Source organism: Anguilla anguilla, chromosome 5 (assembly GCF_013347855.1).
Source record: "Anguilla anguilla isolate fAngAng1 chromosome 5, fAngAng1.pri, whole genome shotgun sequence".
Lineage (NCBI taxonomy): Eukaryota > Metazoa > Chordata > Actinopteri > Anguilliformes > Anguillidae > Anguilla > Anguilla anguilla.
The window spans coordinates 46879915-46899065 of NC_049205.1; the positions used below are offsets into that span (position 1 = coordinate 46879915).

General features: G+C 37.9%; 1 protein-coding gene and 1 long non-coding RNA gene across 2 annotated transcripts; one reads left to right on the forward strand and one right to left on the reverse strand.

The window, feature by feature from the left end:
• Positions 1 to 9211: 9211 nt before the first annotated feature.
• Positions 9212 to 12332, reverse strand: mibp2 (muscle-specific beta 1 integrin binding protein 2). The gene is made up of 8 exons (XM_035417264.1): positions 11846 to 12332; positions 11428 to 11518; positions 11067 to 11115; positions 10719 to 10905; positions 10499 to 10570; positions 10218 to 10324; positions 10050 to 10138; positions 9212 to 9560 (listed from the first exon to the last, which is right to left on the reverse strand). Exons 1-7 carry the CDS (start codon positions 11869 to 11871, stop codon positions 10056 to 10058), a joined length of 615 nt encoding a protein of 204 aa, XP_035273155.1. The 5' UTR covers positions 11872 to 12332; the 3' UTR covers positions 9212 to 9560; positions 10050 to 10055.
• Positions 12333 to 15083: 2751 nt separating this feature from the next.
• Positions 15084 to 18916, forward strand: LOC118227550. Its single transcript, XR_004765297.1, has 4 exons — positions 15084 to 15850; positions 17864 to 17995; positions 18476 to 18577; positions 18880 to 18916. It is a non-coding gene; the product is annotated as an uncharacterized LOC118227550 (long non-coding RNA).
• Positions 18917 to 19151: the final 235 nt, after the last annotated feature.

Consider the following 19151-nt stretch of genomic DNA (forward strand, 5'->3'; position numbering starts at 1 on the left):
CCTTTGACATTTATCTTGATATTTATCTTATAATTCTTACAAGATAAAAGGTTGCTATGTCCTACAAAAACATTTTTGAGGGTATTATTTGCAAAACATGAACTGACAGTAGGACTGAACTTATTTGCTCATATGAACCATCAGAAGTACTTCTGTGTTTAACATATTCTCTGGTGTGTCTAGTCTAACTATCTTTGTTGGTTTAAACTTGACACTTATAGGTGTTATAGGTAATGTGGGCATTTGAGCGATTGTTTTAGACTACTCTTGGAAACGGGTCCATTTTAATCAATAATGGACATGAAACGATGCATTCACACTCATTCACAGTCGGCTAAATATGTTTAAGATGAACATATAGGCTAACTTCCTTGTGTGTTTCTTGAATCATACTTATATGATATAGAGATATTCTTTGTATTTCAACCTTCACTTGAGTGGGATGAATTGCTTTTTTGAGAGATCTGTACAGGCCTATTTCAAGTTGGGTTGTACTAGCAGAGAGGTAAAAAAAAAAACACACTCAAAGTCTACCTAATGATTTATGAAGTTAACACTTCTGATGGGCTGAAATATAGTGTGGATGTGGTATGAGCATGTGATGGGCTACCCAGTGCATCTTTGTTGTAGGTCTGGGTTGCCAGCCCTGAGGGTGGAAGTGTAGACTGCTTGTGGGCCAGTATCCCATTTGCAATTGCAGCGGACCTTCCTTAGTATACAGTGCCATCGGAAAGTATTCAGACCCCTTCACTTTTTCCACATTTTGTAACGTTACAGCCTTATTCTAAAATTGATTAAATTCATTTTTTTCTCATCAATCTACACACAATACCCCATAACAACAAAGGGAAAACAGGTTTTTAGAAATTTTAGCAAATTTATTAAAAATAAAAAACTGAAATATCACATTTACATAAGTATTCAGACCCTTTGCTATGACACTCAAAATTGAACTCAGGTGCATCCTGTTTCCATTGATCATACTTGAGATGTTTCTACAACTTGATTGGAGTCCATCTGTGGTAAATTCAATTCAGTGGACATGATTTGGAAAGGCACACACCTGTCTATAAGGTCCCACAGTTGACAGTGCATGTCAGAGCAAAAACCAAACCATGACGTCAAAGGGATTGTCAGTAGACTGCCGAGACAGGATTGTGTCCAAGTACAGATCTGGGGAAGGGTACAAAAACATTTATGCAGCATTGAAGTCCCGAAGAACACAATGGCCTCCATCATTCTTAAATGGAAGAAGTTTGGGAGCATCAGGACTCTTCCTAGAGCTGGCCGCTTGGCCAAACTGAGTGGCCAGATGGAAGCCACTCCTCAGTAAAAGGCACATGACAGCCCGCTTGGAGTTTGCCAAAGGGCACCTAAAGGACTCTCAGACCATGAGAAACAAGATTCTCTAGTCTGATGAAACTAAGATTGAACTCTTTGGCCACAATGCCAAGCGTCACGTCTGGAGGAAAACAGGCACCGCTCATCATCTGGCCGATACCATCATTACGGTGAAGCGTGGTGGCCGCATCATGCTGTGGGGATGTTCTTCACCAGCAGGAACTGGGAGACTAGTCAGGATTGAGGGAAAGATGAATGGAGCAAAGTACGAAGAGATGCTTGATGAAAACCTTCTCCAGAGCGCTTAGGACCTCAGACTGGGGTGAAGGTTTACTTTCCAACAGGACAATGACCCTAAGCACACAGACAAGACAACACAGGAGTCGCTTTGGGACAAATCTGTGAATGTCCTTGAGCGGCCCAGCCAGAGCCCGGACTTCAACCTGATCGAACATTCCTTTACTGAGTAAAGGGTCTGAATACTTATGTAAATGTAATATTTAAGTTTTTTATTTATAAAAACCTGTTTTCACTTTGTCATTATGGGGCATTGTGTTTAGATTATGAGAATAAAAATGAAGTTAATCAATTTTAGAATAAGGCTGTAATGTAACAAGCTGATTTCATGCTTTTGTGGAAGAAACAAAAGCACCAGATCATTTGGGACAGACTTTATTTTCTTGATTTGGCTCTGTTTTTACACTTTATTTTCACCATGTAAAACTTACAAATACATTTCATTGTAGAGCTCATTGTAAATCTGTGCAGGATAAAATTAGACATCTCTGCATATACAGTGTGAAATTAACTGGGTTATTGGGTTTTTGGAGGAAATTTTGTTTTAAACAATATTGGCTAGATGGCAGTAGAGATCTGTAAATGGTATTTGAAAACATTTTAGCAGAAAACAAACATGGAATTTGTCTTAAATGTTCTAATTTAAGTTGTTTTACATTTGCTTTCAAATGTCTGTTATTGATATTGCCCTTGATATGTTTGTATAAAAATGGAAGATTAAGGAATTATTTTTATTTAAATGTTCTGAGATGGTCTTATGGCTTCCATGAAGAGATCATGAGTACTCTATGTAATATTGAAATTTAATATTTTTGTTTTTTTGGTGATTTTGTTTCAGTATGAAGTCCAGAGATAAAATCTGAAATGGCACATTTCCTTTTGGGCTTACTGTTATATATCACCCTAGCCCCTCTGTGCATACAGTGGAGAAAATAATAATAAAATGATAGTTTCAATGAGGGCAGAGCTGTTTTATGGCCCCAAAATCCCAGTCAGGTGTGTGGTAATGCCTCAGAAGATGCAAATCTTTGTCTCTTTTAAATACGTGCTTATTATGTTCATGTCTCCTATATATTCTAGCATGATGGATCTTTAGTTAAATGGTAAAACTACATGGAAATTTTCAGTTGTGTTGTCAACATAAGGTGTAGTAACTGTGAAATTTCAGCAACTTGGGGCTTTGTTGACAACATGTAGGTCAAATTCCTTTTCCACCAAAAACATCTTTGGTCTGCTCCACCTCCTGTCGCAGCTCTTTGCAAATTCTATTTTTGACCCTGCTACAGACAGGACAGAGAGCCAAAGCCAACATACTTTATGACACCTTCCCGCCTGTATTGTTTTGAGTTAAGAAAAAGGCAGACTCCCCGTGGGAGGCTCAGAAGAGGTGGGGATCTGAGCGTGTGTCTCAGACACAACTCACCAAGGTCAGGACGGACAAGTTTGAGAAACCAGACAGCCCTGAGGAAACGGTGGTGAGGAAAAGTCCAGTGCACTTTCCCTCCCACCGGCTTTCGTTTAAACTTGCCTCTGGATTTAGAATTTGGCTGTCAGGGAAAACACACCCCTCCTTAAAACCGCAACCGACTCCACAGATATTTAGTTGCAAGTATTGGAGGAGCAGCAGCCTTCCTGTCTAAGTAAACAGTGAATCGCACCGTGGTGAGGCGGGGGAGGACTGTGGCTCCTTCTGGAACAGAAGGGGATCTTTAGAAACTAAACTGTACCGTAGTCCTAGCCCACCAAAACAGGATATGGTCTCTGTCCCCAGATTACTAATTGCTGTGTCGTAGGCTTCCCCCCCCCCCCATTTAAACTTTACCATGTGTTTGCCATGGTAATATTCCATGCAGTCGCTTCACCCAGGAACATTGGAGAAAATAGTGGAAAACATTATTTTGTGGGATTTTCACGACTGTGTAACTGAATTAGGTCTCAGCCTATTTGTGCCCCAAGAGGACTATTATGTAACATCTCCAGTGTGCAGAAGTGAGATACGTGCTGGACATTGATGAAGTACAGTTTAGTTGAAGCAAAAAATACAGGTACAACAATATATATTTTGTCATCCCTATCAATACAGTCCAGGAACAGTCCACTGCTCCAAACCCGTATGACACAAATGGCATAAATGACCCAATCTCAAAATGGATATGTGCATAAAAAATATTTTGAATAAACAGAGGACTTCATTTTTTTAGTCAGTGTAATTTTATTTGTTTACTGTGCGTGGTGAGCACATTAGCCTCTTCTGACAGTATGTTGCTGATTGTGTTTCTATGCATTGACGAATAAAAATCATAAAAGGAAAACCATGGTTTTAGAGGGTTTTTGTACAACTATAAGTATGGAAAGAAACACAAGAAAGCAGAACATAAAAACTGGATTGGAGCAATAAAAAGGAAAAAAACTCAGTGGTCAGGAAAAAAAAAAACGACTTGATGAAACCAGTTTGCCTAACCCCAGCTCTTGTTATTGCATTGCATTATATAACGGAAGGCGGACAGAAAGGCATCTTGTTGACGTTGACAGCAAGAGTCCATAGATTTGTTTTGTTTGTTTTTTTGTAAGCAGATGTTTTCTCTTTACCTCAGCCTTTACCTCAGTAGCTATGGAAGCACTAGTGGTTTCAGTCAATGAGGAGCTTCCTTCGCCAGAAGATTCCATTTGTCTCCAGTTGAGGCTTTCCAACACCCTAGCTCTAAACACATGGGGAGAACATGTCTGATGTGAGGATTTATTGTGTTTATATGGTAGCTGACTGAACTGCAAAAGGTCTGAAGTAGGTGCATGTGGCTTAGTCTTCAGTTAAGGCTGGTGGTGGGTTGGGTGAAGATGGGAGGTAATATGGAAGTAAGGCCCTGCTGGTTAATGGTCATATAATCAAGGTACAAATTTGAAACCCCCATGTGCTTCATGTTAACAAAGAAATTTAGTGGAAGGTCTCACAGTATTTATTCAGTTTTATGCATTGGAAAAATTAGTTAAAAGTCCTGCTTGTGGTACATGATGAAAGGCATTACCACCGTTGCAGCAGTTGGTGTTTTTCCTATCACTACTCTAATCCACTCACAATAAGAATTGGGAAAATGGTGGACTCTGAGGGTCCGTAAGTTGAGAAAGCTTTGGATGGGTAATTAAAGTTACATAATTGCCTATGTTGGAGATGGATCTGTTATTTTTCATATATATATATATATGTGTGTGTGTGTGATCTGCTTGAATAGTGTGATGACAAGCATACATGATATAGTAATTTCTAATTATCATATATCATAATGTATTGGTAACTAATAGAAATGTGTGTGTATGATGTCACAAAGCATGTTACAGAAATACCTTCTTCGTGCCTGTGTGTATCTATATATAACAAGTGGTCTCTCAGAAACATTACTTGAGTGTATGAGCACAAGGTGTTTCCTTTATTTAGTTTCTGACCTGTTGCAACTCCTGATGTGAAGAGCAGGAGCAGCTAACAAAGGCACGTGGAAATTCCCAACATTAGACAGAATTGCAACAGGCTCTGCAGAGTACATGGAGCCTCTTTTCGATTTTGTAGTGCACTTTATCTGTGGCTATGCCACTGCTAAAGCCAAGTCTGGCGAACAGCCCAGCAAATCAAATCCTGACACCATGACTGGTGCAATAGCACTGGCAAAATAAACACCTTACTGCCATGTCAGAAAGAATCAGCAAGGTGTTCTAGTGCAGTGGTTTTCAAACTCGGTCCTGGAGACCCCTGCTAGTGCTGGTCTTGTTCCAACCAACAAATACAATCCCAAAATTTTAATAAGCTGTTAATTTTTCTTAATTATCCTTTAGGGTTGATGTAAAGGATTTTGTATATCATGTTAAGCTACATTATATCTGAAATAGCTATGCATGCCATAAAGAATAAAGGTCCTATATCCACATTGTGCAATATTGCAAATGAATACATAAAGAAAGGTTAACTTTTTTAACTGATCAACTTAAAAACTGAGGTGAATCAACAGGCTCCTAATTGGTGAGTGTGTGGACACATGGCCACTAGAGATTTGTTTGATAATAAAAAATTCTAAATCAATGAAAATGAAAACGAGTCAAATGTGCATTGTGTTAACACAATGCAGGTTTGGCTCATTGTCATTTGCAAAGCAATTAGAAGCCAATTGATTAATTTCAGTCATTAATTTGATCACATTTACATCTCCTTTTCTAATCATTTGCAAACTAGCACAGTGTGAATATGGAAATTTTATCCTTAATGGCATGCATAGCCATTTCTGACATCATTTCACTTAAGAGGGTAAATAATCCCTTGAATGTGTAATTAAGAAAAATTAACAGCTTGTATCTATTTTGTGGGATGCCTATTGAGGGATTGTCTGTTTTTGGGAATTTATGCCAACTTCTGCTCTTAATTAGTCAATTTGCCCAATCATTTAGTTGATCTTACACTTTTGATAGTCATAAGCTACAGCTGCAGACTGTGTATGTATATCCTTCATGAAAATGTTTGTAATGTAGTCTAATATAAGTGTGCACCAGCACTGGCATATACATTTGTTTAAAAAATTAAGCCTTATTTATTGGTTGGAGCAAAAACCAGCACACACTGGCCCTCCAGAACCAGACTTATGCACTCCTTATACAGTATATGCATATATATATAAGTAAAATGTAAGGAATTGTTTGTGTGAGGCACATCAGGATTACTTTTTATACCAAAAAGTGTGTGATAAAATCTGTTGCTGTGATACTGTTTTAGAATGTGCAATGAATTATTGTGAGGAACAGTAAAATGTTGAATAAGGTATTACAATAAACAACTCAAAGTAATTAAACACAAAGACAGACATTGATACAGCACAGCAGACATATGACAATCCATCCAGGGAAGTAGTAACATGCATGGGGTTCTCATCATGGGATTCCATCCCCCAAACACCTGCGTTCCCAGGGAGAGGGCGGTTGAGAAATAGATTATTAGCTGAAAATGATTGATTGGGGCTGGTGAGACTGGCAAGGTTAGTCCTTTCCACTAGAGTGTCCTGTGGTCTTGGAGCTTATGGTCCCACAGAAATGAGCACAGGCACAGTCTTTTTACTGAGAGAAGCATACAGAATAGAATGAATGAAACCAGAATCAGAACAGCGTTTAATCCAGAAATAACTATTCTACTCATTTTCCTTACAGGAGGAGACAACCCCTGATTAGAACCTGTTACACAGAGACATTGGTGCTATGCATATGTTCTCACTCTTTCTTTCCTAAAAACATCACCAGAATAAACAAAGGGTCAGTAGCTTACAAGAATGAATTCTGACCCTACTCTATTTTACTATTCAAAATCCAACTTTGGATTTCATTCTTAAACCCCTGTACAAATTCTGAGGTTGATGTTTACAGCACATAGAGTTATAGGGCATTGTTCTATAAGTGGTGATAAAAAATCCACAGTTTTGTGAATGAGTAGATAGACTTGTAAACGGGTGTATTATTGCTGCAATTCCTTTTTCTGATTTAGAAAACTGTGTTATATAATGTATTGTGTAATCTTTGTAATGCGGACTAGACAGTCCAGTAAAACAACTGTTGTGAAGTATAATTATGGCTAGGAGCATGGCCGCTTGAACCACCCCCTTCTTGCTTGCTTCATTCATTCAGTACCGAATAAAGTACTGGAAATTTCCCGCTTCACAGAGCTGCATTTTCCTGCCAATATTTTGCCTTTGCTATTCACAGAAACCCAAGTATTCGCTTATTGAATGCCCTGTGTATAATCTCCAAATGTGTTCCAACTTTTCGACAGTAAAAAGGGGCACAATACAAAATAAAAATTCTGAATGCTAGACTATTTATGGGTTGACACTACAGCGATATGATGATATATATATATATATATATATATGATATATATATATTTTTTTTAAAATATGTCATATATATGCACGTGCACGCACACACACAAAAGAAATAAAATAATAAAATAGAAAATAAATATTTTGTGAACCCTTTGGAATTACCTGGAATAATTACTTATTAAATGTAGTCTGATCTTCATTTAAGTCACAATCATAAACAAACACACTCTGCTTACACTAATAACACACAATCAATTGCACTTTTCATATCTTTATTGAACACATTGTCTAAACATTCACAGTTCAGGCTGGAAAAAGTATGTGAAGTATGTGAACCCTTGTATCTAGTAACTGGCAGGGCCTCTTTAGCAGTAATAACCTCCACCAAATGGTTAGGAGGAATTTTAGACCATTCCTCCTTACGAAACTGTTTCAGTTTATTGATATTTCTCAGATTTCTTGCATGAACAGCCCATGTGGTCATGTCACAAGTTCTCAATTTGGTCTAGATTTGTTTAAATCATTCTTTTGTTGATTTACTCGTGTTTTGGGTCATTGTCTTGAGGCATCACCCAACTTCTATTAAGACTGCTACCCTGACATTCTCCTGTAAAATTTCTTCATACAATTTTGAATTCTTTATTCCCTCAGTGGATTGTGAGCTGTTGAGGCCAAAGGCAGCAAAGCAGCCCCAACGTGGTGCTTTTTTCCCTCCAACTGTAGTGTTGTGCATTTCTGCAAAAAATATTAACTTTTGTCTCATCCATCCATAGAACATTGTCCCAGAAGTATTGTGGAACATCCATGTGGTCTTTTGCAAGCTTGAGACATGCAACAAAGCTTTTTTTGTTGTTTTTTTTTTTTTTTTTTTTTTTAGAGGGCAGTGGTTTCCTCCCATAAATACCATTCTTGTTTAGTGTTTTTCTTATAGTGGACACATGAACAGAGACTTCATTTCAAGGGATTTCTGCAGGTCCTGTGCTGTTACCCTAGGGTTCTTTTTGACCTCCTTCAGCATTGCACACTGCGCTATTGCCGTGATCTTTGCAGGATGTCCACTACTGGGGAGAGTAGCAACAGGACAGAATTTCCACAAGACAACTTGTCTTATTGTGGATTGATTAACACCCACTACAGTTCTTACTCTAAGGTCCTCTGAAAATAGTCCTGTTCAGGGCATTGTTCACCTGAGCAGATGTTTCTTGAGAAGAGGAGACTATCAGTAAGCAAACTTTATGTGCATTTTTTATAGGGCAGGGTACTTCCAACCCACACCTCTAAGCTCATCTCATGGGATTGGAACACCTGACTTTTAGCTTTTGGTAAATGGTAAATGGACTGAATTTATGTAGCGCTTTTATCCAAAGCGCTTTACAATTGATGCCTCTCATTCACCCATTCACACACACTCACACACCAACGATGAAAGGCTGTCATGCAAGGTACCAATCAGCTTGCTGGGAACAATTAGGAGTTAGGGGTCTTGCTCAGGGACACTTCGACACGCCCAGGGCGGTGGATCGAACCTGCAACCCTCCGACAGCCAGACAATCGCTCTTACCTCCTGAGCTATGTCGCCCCCGACTTTTGGAGAAGTCATTAACTGAGACATTCACATATTTTTTTCAAAAGACTGTATTAGGTGTATTATTGTGAGTTAGATGATCACACCACATTTATTGAATAATTAATGTAGAAATCCAAGTAAGTCCAAAGGGTTCACAAACTTTTTCTTTGAAAAACGTAGATTTATTGTACAATGCAATATTTTCCTTTAACAATAAGCAGTAAAACCAACATTTTGCAGGAGGTTCATTTTATTGACAGGTACACCTAGCTGAAACCATCTTCCAAAGATTTAACACAATCTACGTCAATCTAGACAATTGGTGACAAATCAATAAATAAGGTGGATATAAAATTAAGCCAGCATTATAGTGTAATTGGATAAATAAGTTAACTTTAAAACTGTTAGCTGACTATGTCTGACAAATTGAGCTGCCACATCAGCAAACTGCAATATAAAATTTGCTCATGTGTATAAAATGCCTGTTCCACCATCTCAGATCACCCGACCTGGAAAACAAAAAAAGCTTTGCATTAGCAAAACAGTCAGTTAGGTTTAATGCATTCAAGTGAATCTAGTACAGAACTGCCAGGCTTTGAGGGGAGAGGCCCAATTACAATGTTCCTGCAGAGCCATTTTAAGCCGAACATTCAAAAATGTATACAAGGAAATCAAGTCGCCTAATAGCAGTATAACAAGAGGTACAATTCTTTCAAAATGAGCTGTATTTTTCCCCCGTGTACTTTTTAGTTAGCCATGTTCTTCAAACTAGCAAACAACTAATCTACTGGCAGAAAATGTCAACATGGATAATAACCTTTTCACAAATTAAATACTTTGCAGTGTTTCCCAGTAATGCACTGAATTCTACATAATTCTAATTATTCATGGTATTCACAAAATGTGCAATGCTCCTAATTTGAACACAAAATTAAGCTTTGTTATCAACTACAAAAATGCCCAGACATGCTTGGACAGGTAAGATTCAAACCAATCACCTCTGTTTAATGCTTATGGATGATATTCTGCACCTCCCCGTAGACAGTATTATACAGTTGCTCCTTTGACCTTGTTCCATCTAGCTGCACTGTTGGAGAGAAAAAGTTTTATTGAAGTGTTTCAAGTGCTGCATGACCAAGCACAAGTGTACACTTCACACTGCTTACCAATGTCAACCCCACTCGCCTCCATGATTTTCTTGTGTTTCACGTACATGGGCCAGACGTGGCCATCAAAGAGGCCAGGTGGGTCTGGCACTGAGTAGTTCCTTGAACTGTAAGAGACAAAGTTCCCTTACATTTCATGCCCACTTTTCCATAGCTTTCAGACACGTGTAAATTCACCAATGCATTACACTCTTAACAGTCTTGAGGGGGACATCCTTTACATCAAATCACCCCACACAGTAACTTCATTGCATGCACAGAACTTTTTAGATTGTACTTACCACCTCCTCTTTTTGCATTCTTCGTATGGGATGGAAATAAAGTAACTTTGGTCCAATACGTCGATCAAAGGTCTGAGGACAAGATAAGATGCAGACATTCGACACTTACTGCAATAGGTATGGCATACCTTCATTTCTTCAAATGCTCAAAGTACAGACAGCAATAATGCCCAATATGCAGGAAATCTGTCATCTTTAAAAAGGTGCTGCTGGAAATCACCTGTAGGTGTAAAGCAGAAAGCCCTCCACAATGAGGATGTGGACACCTTCATCATCGTGCTCGGACTCCAGGGCCATCTCTGTATCCAGAGTGTTGTTGATGCCATGCGACCGCTCAAACTTCACTGGGTTCTCAAGCCAAGCATAGATGGTGCTCATCATGGCATCCATGTCCAGAGCAGTAATCACTAAAGCATAGACACAGGAAAAACATGAATGAAGATGAACGAGAATGGGCACCGTCCCATCGGGTCTCTTTAGTTAAGAAGCATGCTGATTGCATTACATAAGGTGCCCATGTCACAAACACGTACGCAGATGCAACCCTGTTAAAAAGAACACAGCTTACCATCATACTGCTTAAATCCATCTTCACCAACTTCAATCTGATCTTGGGGCTGAAACATACACAGATGAGATATGCTCTCGAACAGTCCACAGAGTATATTGTAAGGAACTTAAGTTACTTCATCTCACAGTGGACAGCTTCTGGAACTTAGCAAATGTTGTGTGGAATTGAGAGACTATAGCATTAAAGCATTGACCATATATAGGCCTATTCTGTTTATTATACATATTCTGTTTTGGTCAAGCTCATCTATCAAGTTAATGTTTGTCTATTGATGAATAATGGTTATTTGTAACTTGTTAACAGCAAGTCTGTTTTCCAGCTAAACTTCTGAATTTACCAATTTCACATTACAACTCACCTTGAAGAAGTCATCCTGATGAACGACACAACAGTTGGGTAAATCCTTGACAAGTTTGTCTGTGAGGGTGGTTTTTCCACCGTTTGTTACTCTGTTTTGGAAAGTGAAACAAAAAAAGTTATGATCATAAAGACAGTGGCCAGAGTCTAACGTTGAATCTACATGCCTACAAGCTACCTAATATAGGTTCACATACAATAAGACAATTGATGAGGGCCTGAAAATTCATTTCAGTCATTCATTTCAGTTGTTATTTCACTGTATGAAGATTTGGGGAAAGGGTAATCCTGCCCGCAAAACCAAGTAACTACTTCTCTATGGTCGCCAAACACGTGTCTGCAGAGGTCCATCTATAGATGCGAGGATTCCAAGGCTTTGGCAATAATAACGTAGGGTAACATATCATTCATCGACTCACCCGCCAATGCCGATAACGTACTTCATCTTTACAAAGGAATCCCGTAGCTCTTGAAAACGTAGAATCCGGACCGGACGCCTCACTTAAAGGGCACGATGATCAGACGGAAGAAAGCTTAAAAAGAGTAGGTTATAAGAAACGTCAACTACTTGATTCCTCCATGTCGCAGACTGTTGTGAAAGTTGGACGATATCAATGCACTCGATTTCCACCAGGAGAGACCCGTACGCTCAGTCACAGTTTTCCACCTTCTCATTCTAGCAGCATCGTTGGGTATATAAATTCTGGCGTCCCCGCGGAAACAAAATATTCCGAACCAATCACAGCGTTGAAAACGTGTCGACCTTCTTTTCGTCCTACGGGTACTCCACCCTGTGATTGAGGACACGCCTAAAAACGATTCTGTGTGTTTTTGTTCCGAAAGCCCAAAACTGAGCTGCAGGAAACGTATTTTGCGGCTCCGAGCGATCGTTTATATAATAGATTGTGCGTTTTCTTTTTTTTCTTCTTTTTTTTGTAGGTTAGATATTTCCCCGAAAAGAAAGGGAAATGAACAAAAAACGGATTGTTGATTGGCAATTACTGGCTATAACATACATCGCAGTTTATTCAAACGGAAAAAAATAAAACGTCGCGCATGGCTGAAGTTATTTGCACCCAATGGGCTATTACTTAAAAGGAGGATGAGCTAGCCAACTATTTTACTTGCCGATCACCTGTGTTTGTGGGCTATCTCGCTTGTTTGTTACTGATTGCAATATAAATCCATTGTCTCTTTATTGTTTAGGTTTCAACAATTTTACCAAGATAGGCTATTATGCTGCAAGTGCGTGTAAACTTCTGGATTTAGTTTTAAATCTTGTTATTTCCTGCCGAATGAAGGCAAATGCGGGAGTTTAAGATAGTTACAAATTGCATGTAAGTCTATTTACAAAATAATCTATTTCAAAAGACCTTATCATACGTGTCATTGACGCAGGGTTGGGCTGTAAAAAATCCCATGCCACTTCACTTGCATTCTCTTGGACAAACACAGGGAGACAATTGCATTTGCACTCGTTTCATAGTCGATTTCACGTATAAAACGCACTGACCTTTATTACCATTTACGGACTAGAAGCTAACTCTGGGTCGTATGGGTGACCCATACGCTAACCTTTGCCAGTGGCAGATCTAATGTGGGATGATCTTCGCGTAGCATGATTTGCCTAGGCATACTGTATGGAATTGCAACATTTCAACCTCAGCAAATATTTCCTTCACATTGACAAACTAGCCTACTCGCAAATTTATCTATACATCTCGATAAAGTGAAATGACCTGCTTCCAATTTTGGTATACAGTTCCCCGCCTTGCAAGAGCAAAATTAATTGTGCATATCAAATGCACAGGCATTTTAGTCGTATTTTTAACGTATTAATGAAAATGTATAAACAATAATATTGGACAGAATTGTGTACACCTCAAAAATCACACCAACTTATCAACAGAAAGATTACACAATTTGTACACATTTGATGTTCCCCGGTAGAATCATGTTATCACAATAAATTGTTCTTCAAGCCTTGTTACATGTACTCAACGGTCAGACACTCCAAATGTAAGTATTATGTTAGTATTCTGTAGTCTGGCATAGATGCTGTAAACTTATATTGACTAGTCTAGCAGACATCATTACCCTGTGGCCACCACCTGCATGCACACAAGACATGTGAATCTGAATCAGCTATTACTATGAGGTGGTGTTTGTTCTAGTCAGTGTGGGAGATATAACATCAAATTGCAAGGTATTCTGGGGTCTGAAGACCAGAGAGTGGTTGGCCCTTCATTATATCAATTTTAGAATGCAGATAAAGGTCTTCAAATGTTTTTCAAGGCACAAGTAAATAATTCAATCAATATTTTCACAGGTCTCATTTACTTTTCTGCCCTGAATAGTCAATTGTGCCTACCATTAATATTTTATATTGTTATGTTATGAATTGTGGATAATCTTGGATAGGGGCTAAGATTTATGAGATCAGTGAAGTTTTGATTCCCATACAACAGCGGTGTCCAGACATTCAACTAGGGTTGGTGTGACCGTGTGAGTGCTAATTTTTACTTTAGCCCAGTACCAAGACATGGTTTCTTCTTATCAAGCTCTTGATTGAAGACCATTAATAGTTAATTAGTTGAATCCGGTGTCGTAGTGCACCTGCATTGGCCCTTTTCAGATCATATTGGACATCACTGCTGTAATAGGAAACAAGGTTGCACCATTAGGCCATGTGCCTTAATGGCTGAAGTTCATATTCAGCTGTATACATGGATGAAGTAAACTATGTTGCAAGATTGCGTAATGGTTTCATTCCAGTTTCATAGGATAATGATTCGATCTATTGACTGTTTGATTAAATTAACTTTGTATTCTAAACAGAAAGTAAGCAAGAGAATACATTTTAGCAAATATTTTTCTTTTCAACATGTGTCAGTGTAGTTACATAAATACTGTTGTGGGCGAAATGCAGCCACGAACAATTCAACTGTATGATCAATTAGAATGTATAGTTATGACGAGCGGTTACTCATCATTTTTGTTTCCAGAATACTTCCAGAATAGTCTAGAGTTGTTAATAATACTTGGCTTGGGGGAGAAGTATTTAAAAAATAGAATAGACTTGAGAAATAGAATAATCTACCTCGTTTTCACTAATACATCATAGTTTTACTGCATAATAGAATGAGAAGAAAAACCAAAGCAGGGCTTGTCTGTATATAATTCTATTCTAAGAATAGAATACTAGATAGTATAATACTACTATAATGTCATATAGGCTAGTGTAATAATAGAGAACCAATATTATAGATAGCCTAAATTATATATATTTAAAAATACCCCAAGCATCCTCGTGCACATTCTAAATTATACGTGCACTTTATGACACTTTCTTTATTCCAGTTCTTTTTTTTTCATGAAAATGCAAGAATTGCATAATTGGAAGACGCGTTGAAAACAGGTAGTTATCGAAAAGAACTTCCTCAAAAATGGTAGGTTAAGTATACAACAATACATGAAATCCCAGCTGTCATTGCGACGGTAGGAGGTGCAGTTTCACTGCACGCACTTTGAGGGAAGTTGGCAGATAAGTCAGCTAATGAAATGAAAACGTACCATGAGCTTCGTCTATCTTCATAAAACTTTGGAAAAATAAAATCAAGGAAAAACACAAGGTAAAATCGACAACGCCTCAGATGGCTGTATAAATACATGTCAAAAAAGGTCAAATAAATGTCTTCATTACTGTTGAATAGCTGGCTGTCTTGCGCCAGCTAATGTCAGGTTGCAGTAAAATAGGTAACGTATTGCCGCAATACTTTAAGTTGGGTTCTTGAACGCCATCATTAGCCTACTTTTTGTTGAAGATCAGAAAATAAATTCCATATATTTGTTTTAGTTAAAATCACAGGTGATTGTGCACACCGCATTAAAATCCAGAAATAGTAAACCGTCTCTCAACAAACTATTGGCTAATCTACGTGGTACACAGGAAATATTTTATTTTATTTTTGGTTACCCTGGAAATTATGACGTATCTGCGGCAGTAGCTGGCAGGTAGCGTTATTATCACTTTGAGAACAGCTAAATGTTTGAGATTAGAACGTGATTTAGCTGGCACGTTGAAGTTCTACCTGCTGTGCTACTTATCTGTCTCCGTGAACAAAGCATGATGTGTGCGCTTTCGTTTGCTATATAATTGCACTTAGGCTACAGTAAAGTCAATGAACTCATTGTTGCACTGCCCTTCTTATTTCACATGAATATAGGAAATGCGGTAATGAATGTTTTCAAATGAACGATAACCAGGCTACATCCGGTTCGTGGGCAAATGACAGTTGGCTACTATGAAGCGAGTATACTATAGTGGATTATTTCACAAATAAGAGCCTGGTGTTCGTTCATTAAATTGAACCATGTGAGGGGGGCTGTGTTACTCGCTAACTTATTTTACACTTGGAATCCAGGTAGGCCGACAGACGATAATGAAGGTGTACATACTGTGTCGAAAGTATAAAATATTGTAATTTTTTTTTTTTGTGTGTTACTGAATTTGTTAGTATGGCATCTCTTCGTGAGGCGACATTCTAACAGCAAAATATTCTCAAAGTGTTCAATAACTGACGGCTAAAGTGAAGTATGTTTTACTTTTTTAAAGCTTTTTTATTTTTACAGTTTTCTTATGTTAGGGTGTTGCACAACTTGACCTAGATTTCTTGCTATTGGGGAAGCTGTGCAGCGTCTTGAAATGACTGCCTGTGCTTTTTTTTCAAACCACAGCTCTATGCTACCCAGAGCCGTTGCAATATATCATCTAAGAACTTTAGGAATTTTTATTCTAACTGTAAAGGAAAATTACAGCATTTGACTGATTATGTGTTTACCATGAAATGTAAGATAAAGAACATTTTGGTAGTAAAGAGTTAAAAATTGCTCATCATAATATTTTATAGGAGCTGGTTAACATCTCTGAGCTATTTAAAATGCATTTCAACAAAATGCATTCAACCGTTTTGTTTGGATTAACATAAATCATTTCACTTTTTATCTTGAATATGTAGTTGTTTGTTTACAATGATCATAATTTCACTCTTTCATCATATCTTTGGTGTGACTGTTCACTATGGGTTGTTTACATGTCTGGTTCTGCACATCTGTTACCAGTTTGTGGTTAAATGCGAGGCTGACAGTAATTGTGGCTGAAAAAAAATTAAGGTTTCCATATATCTGTTTTTGGTGAGAATAAATGCAGCCTATTTATACTTAATTTTTATTTAAATGTAATAAATGATGTTTAAAATTGATCAACATTCAGCAGCTGACACCTGGCATAGAACATCAGTGGGGTTTGTCTGTTGAGGTCTGTACCTATGCTCAATGGTCAACTTACTGGAGAAAATGCATACTGTTGCTACTCCATCACACTACTATTGACACTTCCAAAGAGCAGGTATCTCACAGTGTTTTACTCTGTCACTGAGTCTGGTCTTTTCGGGAAGTACCTTATTTCCATTGTACTTACCATGTGTGACATCGTAAGTACATGTGAAACACCATGTCTGCCATTTGGTTATTTGTTTGTAGTCTCCTTCGTTATTGACAGTAAAATACAATTTCTTCTCTGATAATGTATTATGACAATTTTGAAAAAGAGCTATAAAGGTGACACATAGTTAATAGTTCGGTTTTTTTCTCCTTAATGTGAAAATTGAGTTTTATAAGATTTTAGAACAGTCTACTGCTGCATCAGTCGGAGTCACTTATTCATTGGCAGAGGTAGCCACACAAACTTGTTTTGCATAGTGGAAAAAAGATTCTCACTCAGAACACTTCTTCAGCTCTCAGAACCTCAAAGTGGATTTTTGTCAGGTGTGAATTTACATGTATCCATATTCACTGGTGGTTAAGAAGTCTGGATTGGAGTAGTGGTTTAAGCTTGAAACTTCAAAGTAAACAGTAGTAGATTTTAAGTGAAATAGGATACTGCTAATTTATGCCTGAGCACTGTATCGGTTGTTGCACTGAAACTCCATGTCAGGGCTGCCCAACCCTGTTTCCTGGAGATTTGTCATTGTGTAATTTTTCTCTCCAACCCTAACATTCTACCTAATTGGTAGAATCAGGTGTGCCAAATTTGGGTTGAAATGAAAGCCTACAGGACATTAGATCTTCGGGAACAGGGTTGGGCTCCAACACGTGCAAACTACTATTCAAGACATTAAAATTGGAAACTGCTCTAGATAAAGGAGTGTACTAAGCAAATAAAACACTGTTGTATTGTTTTCAAGTAAAAAATGAGAAAGATTGGAGCAACCAGTCCTGTAACTGAATCTGTATGTAATTCTTTTATGTTCCAGGTTGTCCGGATGCTCTTGATCATCGGTGTCCCAACTATAATGTGTGTTAGCTATTCATTGACATAAGGATACCTGGTATATTTGAGACAATTTTGTTTATATTGTTCGTTTGTCTGTAATTAGCTTGAAGTGTATATCTGTGGTGTCACCACTGAGGCCAACAGGAAGACAGAGTGCGGAAGCTGTCTCTGCTTAGTCGACATGACTGAATTCTGGGTCTGTTTCAGTTGCTGCATTGCAGAGCAACCCCAGCCAGTAAGTACACTTGCTGAATACATTTAAATCATTACCTTGGATGATTGTATGAGTCTGTGCTTTCTTTGGTTAAAATGTCAAAATAGATTTATAGTTTTGCGATGTGTGATAGCAAAATGGGCGTGTGTGCATCTTGAGTGAGTTCATACACTGCAGCACTGCTGTATGATATATAATCATATATAATGAAATGATTCACCCTGTAGTCTGGTATCAAATCATGACTGCCACTGCTGGCTCAGCTAGTGGATTGCGCAGTGACAAGGTTTCTGGCGGCATATTCTTTAGAGAAGACTTTATGATTTTCCGTGCTCTCTAGAATTGATGCAGGAAGTTGCAGTGATAAGGCAGGCAGATGAGTACATTTTTGCATAATATCTTAAAATACGCTTTAAATTTGTGCAGTGTATTGTGCAGCAATTATGCATGTTTCCAAATCTAGATAATTGCACTTGTCAGTTTTATCCTTCTTAATTGCAGAAAAGTCGACGGCGAATTGACCGTTCTATGATCGGAGAGCCAACCAATTTTATCCACACCACACATGTGGGATCTGGGGACATGAGTTTGGGATTTTCATCTGTAAGTAATTTTTGCTGTATATAAGTTCCTGATGGAATAATCAATTCAGTTCTCTAAATGGATATTCACATCATGCCTGCAATACTGCTTAAAAAAAAATTAGTCATATCATCCTTTATTTATATTTCTTTACAACTATTTGTGGAATTGTCTGTATTAAATAGCCACTAATTTTTTTCTGCGTTGATTTTGTCTTTGCCTTCCTACTAACTTCTCCATAGAAATAAAAAAAATATTTTTAAATTAGAATTGTTACTTTTCAAAAAAGAAGAAGATGTAAAGCAACCTCTTTTATTGTAAAGGTGGAATCTTTTCAAGTTCAAATGAAATCAAAAGGCGGGTATGGTCATGGAGCATCTGACAGTGGCCAAGAATGACTGGAAGAGCAGCTTGTTTTGTATGTATTCACTTTAACTTGATATTTTATTTCATTTTGGAACACAACTTGCTGTAATGTAAATGGTATCACATGCCAAAAATGTTTGCTCATCTTGTTTTTAAAGAAATGTCTAAACTGTCATAGTATAGTCATTGTATGTCAGATTGTCATAAGTCTAGAGACTCTATTACCTAC